Source organism: Lathyrus oleraceus, chromosome 6 (assembly GCF_024323335.1).
Source record: "Lathyrus oleraceus cultivar Zhongwan6 chromosome 6, CAAS_Psat_ZW6_1.0, whole genome shotgun sequence".
NCBI classification, from domain to species: Eukaryota; Viridiplantae; Streptophyta; class Magnoliopsida; order Fabales; family Fabaceae; genus Lathyrus; species Lathyrus oleraceus.
In genome coordinates this window covers 497931542-497942945 of record NC_066584.1, presented here as the reverse complement: position 1 = coordinate 497942945, position 11404 = coordinate 497931542, and the positions used below count along the sequence as shown (strand labels likewise).

General features: G+C 36.1%; 1 protein-coding gene across 1 annotated transcript; it reads left to right on the top strand.

Annotated features, from left to right (window-relative positions):
* The first annotated feature begins 2304 nt into the window (after positions 1-2304).
* Positions 2305-2877, top strand: LOC127096435 (secreted RxLR effector protein 161-like). The gene has a single exon (XM_051035002.1). The coding sequence runs from the start codon at positions 2305-2307 to the stop codon at positions 2875-2877; it is 573 nt and encodes a 190-aa protein (XP_050890959.1).
* Positions 2878-11404: the final 8527 nt, after the last annotated feature.

The following is an 11404-nucleotide window of genomic DNA, read 5'->3' as shown; positions in this document are numbered from 1 at the left end:
AACCTACTTGTTTTTATTGCGGAATAATTGGCCATACACCAAATGCGTGCTATGTTAGAAATTTCAGCGTAGCAAGTGGGCATTATGTATGGATAAAGAAAGGCACTAATTATGAAGGACCCAAAGCAATTTGGGTACCTAACAAAACTTAATTTTGTTTTGTAGGTATGCTTGAAAACCACTTCAAACCTTTGGTATCTTGACAGTGGTTGTTCCAAGCATATGACGGGAGACATTAACAAATTTTCAAATCTAGAATTAAAGGTCAAGGGTTATGTCACATATGGTGATAACAACAAAGGAAGAATTCTTGGCATAGGCAAAGTTGGAGCACCACCTTTCACATCCATTGAAGATGTCCTTTATGTCGAAGGACTAAAGCATAATTTTCTAAGTATTAGCCAACTTTGCGACAAGGGCTTCAAAATCAAGTTCACCTAAGATGAATGCTTGATTTAAGATGAAGTCTCTCATGATGTAAAACTCAAAGGTACAAGAATTAATAACATATTTATGATTTCCCTTGATGATGTTTCTTTGAAGGTAAAATGTCTTATGGTAAACAATAATGAATCATGGTTATGGCATAAAAGATTTTCACATATTAATATGGAACATTTGAATAAGCTTATAAAGCATGATCTTGTTATTGGTTTGCCCGAGATAAAATTCGTCAAAGATATGCTTTGTGATGCATGTCAAAAGGGGAAACAAACCAAATCAACTTTCACATCAAAGAATGTGGTATCCACTACAAGGCCACTACAATTGTTGCATACGGACTTATTTGGTCCATCAAGAACAAGAAGCTTCGGAGAAAAATGATGCATTCAAGGCATTCAAGAAATATGCGAAGCAAATCCAAAATGAGAAATCACTAACTATAGCCTCCATAAGAAGCGACCATAGTGGAGAATTCTAAAATACCTCCTTCGAAGAGTTTTGCAAAGAACATGGAATATTTCATAACTTCTAGGCACCAAGGACTCCTCAACAAAATGGAGTGGTGGAGAGAAAGAATAGGTCACTTGTGGAACTTGCAAGAACAATGCTTAGCGATTCAAATCTTCCAAAGTGCTTTTGGACAGATGCGGTAAGCACGACATGCTATGTAAGTAATAGAATTATTATTAGAACTATCTTGAAAAAGACTCCTTATGAACTCTTCAAAGAAAGGAAACCCAACATATCTTACTTTCACATTTTTGGATGCAAATGCTTTGTCCTCAACAATGACAAGCACAATTTAGGTAAGTTCGACGAGAAGTCCGACGAAGGTATATTTCTTAGATACTCTCTTACTAGTAAAGCCTATAGAATATATAATAAAAGAACTTTAAAAATTGAAGAATCTATACATGTTACTTTTGATGAATCTAACCCCTCCAAGGAGGATATTGTTTTGTATGATGATGATGATGATATTGTAGAAATTCCTCAAATAGATACTTCAAGTGGAAACAATGGTGATCAACCAAAACATCAAGATGAGCAAAAAGCAAATGATAATGATCTACCTAAGGAATAGAGAACTCATCGGGATCATTCGATTGATAAAGTCATTGGTGATATCAGTCAAGGCGTTACAACTAGATTAAATCTCAAAGATGCATGCTTAAATATAGAGTTTGTTTCACAAATTGAACCTTCCAAGGTTGATGAAGCTTTAGGTGATGACCAATGGATAATTGTTATGCAAGAAGAGTTAAACCAATTCGAAAGGAATCAAGTTTGGGAACTTGTCCCTAGGCCAAGTGACAAACACATCATAGGTACTAGATGGGTGTTTAAGAACAAGCTTGATGAGAATGGTATAGTTGTTCGAAACAGAGCAAGGTTGGTGGCCCAAGGATACAATCAAGAGGAAGGCATTAATTTTGAAGAAACATTCACTTCAGTTGCAGGTTAGAAGCTATCCGTTTATTACTTGCTTATGCATGTTCATTAAATTTTCAATTATTTCAAATGGATGTCAAGAGTGCATTCTTGAATGGCTACATCAATGAAGAAGTCTATGTCAAACAACCTCCGAGCTTTGAAGACTTCAAAAATCCTTCACATGTTTTCAAGTTGATGAAAGCTCTTTATGGCCTAAAGCAAGCACCTGGAGCATGGTATGATCGTCTCGGAAACTTTCTTTGTGAAAAGGGATTTGAAAAAGGTAAAATTGACAAAACCTTGTTTATCAAGAAAGTTAAAGGTAACACTTTATTGGTTCAAGTCTACGTTGACGACATCATATTCGGCTCAACAAACAAAGAAATGTGTGAAGAATTTTCATCAATGATGCAAGGAGAATTCGAGATGTCCATGATGGGTAAGATGAATTATTTTATTGGACTTCAAATTAAGAAACTGAAGGATGGCATCTTCATCAACCAATCAAAGTACTGCAAAGAGTTGTTAAAAAGATTCGACATGGATAGTTGTAAGGCAATGTCTACTCCAATGGGATCTGGATCTTATGTTGATCAAGATGAATCAGGTGTTTCAATTAATATAACAAATAATCGAGGTATGATTGGTTCCTTACTTTATTTGATGGCAAGCCGTCCTGATATTATGTTCAGTGTGTGTCTTTGTGCTCGTTTTCAAGAAAATCCAAAAGAATCACATATCACTGTTGTTAAGAGGATCATGAAGTATCTCAAGGGAACAACAAATGTCGGCCTACGGTACCCTAAAGGTAGTATTTGCAAATTAGTTGGTTATTCTGGCGGTGATTATGCGGGAAGTAAAACTGATCGAAAAAGTACTAGTGGTACATGTCACATCCTTGGAAATGCATTAGTATCATGGGCTTTCAAGAAACAAGTGTGTATTGCTCTAAGCACTGCCGAAGCAGAATACATAGCAGCAGGTAGCTATTGCGCTTAAATACTTTGGCTTAAGCAACAACTTCGTGACTACGGACTCGGTCTTGGATGCATTCCTCTTCTTTGTGACAACACAAGTGCGATAAACATTACAAAAAATCCGGTCATGCACTCAAGAACCAAACATATTGATATTCAACATCATTTTCTTCGTGATCACGTGCTTCAAGGAGATGTCGAAGTCACATTTGTGGATACTCATAATCAACTTGTCGACATCTTCACAAAACCTTTGGCGCGAAAACCGTTTTACAAAATTAGAAGGGAACTTGGGATTCTAGATGAGTGTGATATATAACTCATCAAAATCACATCAAAATTTAAAAGGTGCACTCTTTCTTATAATATTTAGTAATTAATTATTTACAGTTATTAAAAATATTTTTATTTTAATAAGCATGTGTGTTTATGTGTTATTTTTAAGTATTTTTCAAAATTTGTTTAGTGTCAATCGATTGATGGTAGGATGTCAATCGATTGGTCATTCTTAATTTCTCAATTTTTATTTTACAGAAAGTTCTTACAATCGATTACATCTTTGAATCAATTAATTGGTTCCCTATTTTGTTTAAATTTTTATAATAAAAAAATTTTAACCAATCAATTGTATTTCTAACATCAATCGATTGGTCCCCGTTATTTTTTCAACTTTTTCACCATGTCAATCGATTGGTCCTTGCATGTCAATCGATTGGTCCATTAAATTTTTTGTTTTATATGTTCAGCATGTGCATGATACCTTTCCAATTACATTCTTATTTTAATTGTTCACATGTGATTTCTGATTTCATTTACTGATTCACTCTTCATATTGCATTTACTCTTGTTTTGTCCTTTACCCCTTTTTTCTCCTATTCCTTCTCCTTTTCCTATTTTCAAGTAAATGCCATTTACCAAGACTTCTTAAGAGCTCTTTATGTCACTTTATTTCCTTTCATTGCCTTTTATTTTTCTTGGTCCAACTACTTGATTCTTCCCATTACTACACTCCACCACCATAAAACCACATCTCTCCTCAAGCAAAAATTCAGCATTCACACGACTATTCACATCTCCTCAAAGGTTTTTGCTTTATCTCTTGATTCTCACTCCAAGCTATATTCATGGCATTTCAACTTTCATCCAAAGGAAAAGGCAAAGGCAAAGCTTCTAGTTCTAGAGGCCCCCTAGATTTATCAAGACTTTTCACTACAAAGAGTCAACAGGAAAGGTATGAGACTTATTTATTCCAAAATAAAATCACGAAGCCTAAGTATAGTACTTTCGTTTCTTTTCCTGATGATGTGTTTACCTTTCCTACTGTCTTTGAGGAATTGGGTTTGAGTGACCTCATTAGTTACAATACAAATTTTTATCTTGAATTGGTTAAGGTGTTCTACTCCAACATGGTAAAGAAGAAAGGGAAATTAACATATGTGGTAAAAGGAGTTTCAATCTCCTTAACTGCTTCTGATATAAGTGCTATTTTTGAAATCCCTACTGGTGGTCACAAATTCGTTCGGACAAAAGCTCCATGGGAAAACTATAGCAAACATGCTTTTTACTACAGTTTGAGTCGGTTGTCTGAGCATCAGTTTTATAACAAGAGGAAGAAGAGTTTTGGAGGAGATAACCCAGAGCGTGTCTACTGGTCCCCAGCAAAGTTTTCTATTGATGATAGAATGTTGCACTATTTTCTAGTATATGTTATTGTGCCTAGATTTTCCAATCACTGCACTATAACAGATCCGAACAGGTCTTTTCCTCTCAATGTTTTCAACTCCTTGCGCAACTCAAGGAATTGGTCCTTCATCTCATCCATCTTCTCATAAACACCAGGGCCCTTAGACGGCTCAGAATGGTAGATGGTGTCCTCAACACGAGGCAGGCTATGAACAACTGGAGGCGGCACAGACATGACCGGGCTAGATGCCGGCATAGAAGCAAAGGTGGGTGCAAACCCTTCAGGCATAAAATTCGGTGGCATTCCCCACGGGAATCCGGCAGGCATAGATGAGTCAGGTTGAGTAGCAGCGACAGGCACAGTTGAGGTAGCAACCTCTGAGATAACGGTCCTCTAAGGAGGAGGAGTTGTAGGAGTTGGAGAAGACTGATTATGAGCAGCTAGAACAGACTCCATCATAGCAGTTAGACAAGCAATATCGTCCTTTAGTTCTCTGTTCTCTTGCTCTAAGTGCTCTATGATTTTGGGTTGATTGGCGCGAGTGTTGTATCGGTGAGTCAGCTTGGCTGAAGCACAGAAGAATAACCGATAAGCCATCTGGAAGAAGAAAACCTGTTATGCAAATTATGCATGAAATGCAATGTTTTTGTTTGTTTTTATTTTCAAGGAACATACTATTTTATTTGCAAATATATAATAACAATAATAACAATTTGATTGACCATAAAAATCTCGTTTATTCATATAATTTGGAAGGATTACACTGAGTACAATTTCAGAAACCAAAATACAAATACAAGAGAAAAGGAAACTAATCATCCTAAGGATCCCCTAACAACAGTGCCAGATGATCTGGCTGCAGGCGCGTACTTCCTTCGGATTCGTCGGATCTCGGACTCAAAAGATGTCTTCATTTGAGCCTTCTCGAGGACAAGCGGATCAATAATCTTCTTTCAAGCGCCGGAAGGCTGAGTTATACTAGAGGAAGATGGACCCTCTGGCTCTCTCTGTCTCTTCACTGCTCGGTCTTCAAGAAGTTCAATAAGTGCGTCTTTGTCTTTCGACTCAAGCTGCAACTCCTTATGCTTTCGGCTCAAACCATGGAACCACTCTTCCCACATATCTCTCTCTTGCTTCATCTTGGCGAGTGCGTCTTCCAACTCCTCTATATCTTGGTTAGGGAGAGTTAATGGCTCAGCCACAACCATATACATAGGTCTTTCACAAGCATGCGGCATCTTCAATTCCAAAGCTCTCTTCTTCACCCAAATAGTGTAAGCTTCCAAAGCTACACAGTTGTGCAGACCAAGCTCAAATCTTCCTTTCCTATGCATATTATGCCAAGCATTTATCATCTTCTGCTTCAAATGTTGGGGATCTTTACCCTCTTGATAAAAAAGACCTTCTAACTGAGTGTTATTAGGTTTGTCTCTCAAGGGGAACCCAAGTTGACGACGAGGCAAAGCAGGGTTGTAGTTGATTCATCCTTGTGTACCAATGAGAGGCACATTAGAGAATTCACCACAACTATTAATAATATCAACACTACTCAATGCAGAATCATACCAAACAATATCATCATTAGTGAGAGACATAAGTCTTTGAGACCTCCGTAGACATTGTTTGTTCTCCATAAAAGCAGGCGTCTGAGGCAAGTGCGAAATAAACCACTTGTACAGAAGAGGAACACAGTACACAATAGTCCCACCACCTTTAGAATTCCTCAAATGCAAAGAGAAGTACATATCACCCAACAGCGTAAGCACAGGATTCCCAATCAAGAAGATTCTAATGGCATTAACATCAATAAAATCGTCAATGTTAGGGAACAAAGTTAAACCATAGATGAGCAACACAAAGATGGCTGCAAAGCGTCCATACTACCGGCTTGAGCAAAGACAGTAGCTTTTCCAATGAGGAACTCAGAAGTTAACCCAAACATTCCTCCTTTCTTCACCCAATGAGCCTCAATCTTAGACTTCTTCAGATGAAGAGCTTCAGCTATGATATGAGATCTGGGAATCTCCTCAAATCCACTATAAGGTACCTTGTCAGAAACAGGTATTCCCAAGAGATGGGCATACTCCTCCAGCATAGGCATAAGCTGATAATCGGGAAACGTGAAGTAACGATAGAGAGGGTCATAAAACTGAACTAATACACTCAAGAGTCCTTCAACTACATCAGCAGATAACACAAACAAAAGCTTCCCATGATGTTGCTTAAAGTCTAAGAGATCTAATACAAAAGATGATAGCTTCCTTAGCTCTTTCAGGTCGGGACATCTAAAACTGTACTTCTTAGTGTTCCTTCATCCATAATCCATGGTCTGAAAATATTTGCAAATAAAACCTCAGTTCCTTGAAGTTATTTTTCGTGTGATGAATGTTATAATGCGCATGAATGCATGAATGCAAATCACACATAAAGGATCACACACAAGGCAAACAAACAAAGGTCAGGGGATGAATCGAGTCATTCTCAAGATCAATCATCCATTTTGGTGGATTATAGTTTTCACCTTATCGACGCCCAAGTTACATTGATATTGACAAGACTTGATTGGATCAACCAAGAATCAAGGGTTTGTTGTGAGTCACGAGCATGGAGTCAGGTTAAGAACCATCCCAAAGGAGTGTACTAAGGATAAAAACATGTAGATCATGTTCTAAAAAGTTCCCAGAGTCTTAATTTCATCTATCGGATATTATAAGTTAGGATGACTGAGTCATCAACCCATAATATTCTTAAGAGAAACTCGTCTGAGTGTAGTATCGCGTAACAACTGTTATCAAGTCTACACTTGAACAATCTCCGCACTACGTCCTAAATAGGCCAAGTTGGGTTAAATGTTCTACGGTCCTCAACTTCTCGGACCCCAAATCAGAGAAAGTAATGCCTAACCACAAATAACTTGTGTGACATCAATAAATCCAAAAGGGTCTCCATTGAGCAGATGGGTCTCAAGCCAACTTGTTAAGGAATACTCCACACAAGTCGAACATGACTATACCATCCTCCTATCTTAATTGCACTCAAGTTCGGGTTAGAACTTATCTCACCACTCAGAGATCACCAAGCACAACAAGCAGATTATATCACACAAAACAAATATACAAACATCAAATATACAATTACATACACATAAAAAAGTAGGTTAAACCCACTGAGGCCTACTCCCCAGCAGAGTCGCCTATTAATTTCTGTAGAGGTAAATTCATGACCATTAAGCTATGGATAAACTTAACGTTGATGAAACCAGAGACGCCGTCGCGCTTTTATTGTTTCCAAAAGAAAAGGGAAAAGTACGAACAAAACCCAAAGATAAGAAGTTTTCAAATCAAAACTAATAAAATGTCAGAGATTACAGATAAGGGGGTTGGTTACACATAGGGAAGGTGTTATCACCTAAAGTGTCTTAGGTACTCCTATGGAGCCCTTTTTTCTGTGTGTATGTGTTATTGGTATAAAAGATGTTTGAGAAAAATAGAGTGTGGGGATGAGAAAAAAATTCATTAATTATATTTTTGTGTTTGACAATACATTCAGACTTTTGATGCTTAGTATGATTTTTAAATTAGAATTTATATTCGATTTTTGGTGCTTAGTATGATTTTTAATATGTTATAAGATAATGATAATATAGATGTGGTAATATCGGCGTGGAAATAATTTAAATATTGGAAGAAAAAAACGAAGGTAATAATTAACAAAATAAAGGGTTAAGGTTATTTACGAAATTGTGAGTGAGCAAAGAAAAAATATATAGGTGGTTAAAAAGATATATTTAGAAAATTGAAGGGGGATTTAATTATAAAATAAATAAATTAGAGTTAGTCTTTAAAAGAGGGAGAATAAGAAAAAGGGTTTTTAGAAAACACATATCTGAGAAAAAAGAGAAAATGAGGCAACCCTAGCAGTGAGGAGGGCAAGAATATGATCTCATCACCAAGAACAAGAGAATTTTTCCCGCATAATCGAGGTAAGGGGGAGATTTTTCTATATGTGGTGTTTTAGAATCGGGATAGTGGGGTTTCCCTTTAACCCCTTTTAGGTTTTATGATCCTTGAATTGTGAAATTTGTGCAAAACCTATGTGTTTATGATTTGTGTATGTTAATGGATTATACTCTTCCTATATTGCTTATTTCTTGTGCAGTTGTTATGCTGATATGGTGTTGAAATATCCAATTATGTTTATACTGAATTTGAAGGTTGTTAATATAATGACATGTTGAATTGATGAAAATACATGATGATTGTGATGATTTATGCATTTATATGTTGAATTTTTATGAATTTTGATGTGATAAAAATTAGGATTTATGACATGGAGTCAAAATTTAGGATTTATGACTATTGTTGTGTGAAAAACGCATAAATTAGCATACAAGTATGCGATGACGGTCGTCACCCTTGGTGACGGACTGACCTTCATCGCGTTGGACTGGACAACAAGTCTCGCCCAACTGACAAGCGTCAATGTTGTTGACGGGTGCCACCCAGACCGTCAGCCCGTGATGATAGGCTATTTTCCTTTCTTTAGACCGTCAGTGAGCGACGAACGTCAGCGATACTGGCGGGCACCTACCGATACCATCATCGAGTGATGACGGGCGTCTTCCATGTTCCAGACCGTCAGTGATTGACCGGTAAACCCCAAGAGGGGTGACGACTATCATGGTCGTGATGGTTAGACCGTCATCCCTTGCTCAGACCATTGTCTTTTTGTGATTAAACTGATTCTTTGTATGGATTCTGATTTCCTGATATATTTCATGTTGTTTTAAATGAAAAATTATGGGTAGTGAGTCAGAAATGCTTAAGTAAGAGATGTGAAGTTTGATTAAGTATGCAATAATGAGAGTCTAGTGTTTAAATAATTCATAAGTGGACTTAATTCGTGAATATCATAGATATTATTATTATTATGGTAATATGTATATGAGACAAGTTGAAACTTAGGACGTAAGTCTGGTGTTAATGCAATAATATGAGTGTCTATGAAAGACCTTTTAATACCTTTTTCTTTGTTAAGAATCGATGTTTCTGTGTTTAGGTTCGATGACAACTGATGTTGTTTGTGTTTAGGTTCGAGTGAACTGGTGTTTAGCCCTTTGGATGGTGTTATAAGGTTCGTGGGAACTGGTGTTTAGCCTATTTTGACAGTGTTATTAGGTTCGCAAGAACTGGTGTTAACCTTAACCGACGATGTTAAAATGTGGTGTTGGAGGTTTGGATGGAGATATGCATTTGTTTGAAAGCATTCATGCATCATATATATTGGATTTAGGTTATGACTTCGGTCCGGTGCCAGGACTTCGGTATGGTGTTCAAGACTTTGGTCTAGTGTTTATGACTTCGGTCTGGTAGTTTTAGATTTTCAGTAAAATAACTCTAAAATTTGATGATGGTACCACATGCATGGGAGTAGAGAATATGAGCATTGCATACTTAATCTTGCTTGTATTTTTAAAAACTTGTAATTACTATTGAATGTAAATGATGTATTGTATATTATCCTTGTAGTTTTTAGACCATTTAATTATAGAATATATTTTCACCCCTTCTTTGTTTTTGTATTGCCATATATGTGAACTTATGCAGATTATTCTCAGATCGAAATTGAGGAATGATATTTGGTGATTATTCATGGATGATGGTGTAGATGGCCTCTTCATTTGCTTTGTTTTTTAATTTATGTTTTATCGGACCTTAAGTCGACTAGTAGTTTTCATTAAGAATAGTAGCTTTGATATTGTAACATCGGACGGGGATCCTTTATCATTTTCTTTGGCTTAAACTGAATTATCATGTTTTACTATTATGTTTTGGATTTAATTTTTCACCTTCAAATAAAAAATGAGTATTTTGTTATGTGACACCCTAATCGTATTCTAGTATATTCCGCAATATCTTACAAATCAAAAGAAAAAAAATTATTGTGGAATTAAGGAGTTACATTAGACAAGTCAATTATCATAAAATAAATGTTTAAAAGAGTAAATAAACATTTATGTTACCTCTCTCCCACATGTGTGTAACAACATGGTGTGCATATAGACGAAGTAGTGAAATGTCTTCGGAGCCTCTCAAAAAGCTATCAGAGGTGTGGCATCATTAAATTTGATTACAGGGTGTGGATCATCTACATGTATAATAGCATGAACGAGAGCAATGAGTGCTTCATCATGAGATGGAGAAACATGACCACAGGAAGAAGATCCTTCAGCAGTACGAGATGATTCTCCAACAACTTCTATGGATTTAGCTCTCTCCAAACGCACTGAAGAATGTTGAGACAACCTACCTTATATGTATCATTGTTGTTTGTTAGCCATTTTTTAATAATCAAACAAGAAAAAATATATCATAATCAAGGAAGTCGAAATAATATATAAGTAAATAGAATTAAGAAATAGAATGACAAGAAAAAAATCCAAGTGTTTCTATTCGTACTAAAGGTCTGAATTTCGAAATCAAAATTACTCACAGATAGCAAAAACCAAGAATTTGAAATCCAAATATCAACTCTAATCCTCAAATTGTATTTCTATTAGATGTGGCATAATGTAGCTTACCTATAATCTATTAAATTATTAATGGAGTTGCATGCATCAAAAATCATTAAAAAAAAGTAAGGTTATGAGAAAATTTACCAAATGTAAGAGATGCATGTATTTAGTTTAAATGCAAAGGAGTAGAAGTTGATGAAGTATTTGGTTTGAATGAATAGATAGATAAAGGTTAAGAGCAAAGTTGAAAAAATGTTGGATTCGAGGGAATGAGTTATGTTTTATTCTTGAGAGAAGTTGAGAAATTGTTTCAAATAATATGGAATGAGCAAGGAAATATTTTTCACACAC

Excerpts from the sequence above, each read along its gene's own strand:
- LOC127096435 (XM_051035002.1), top strand. The coding sequence starts at position 2,305 with ATGTCCATGATGGGTAAGATGAATTATTTTATTGGACTTCAAATTAAG.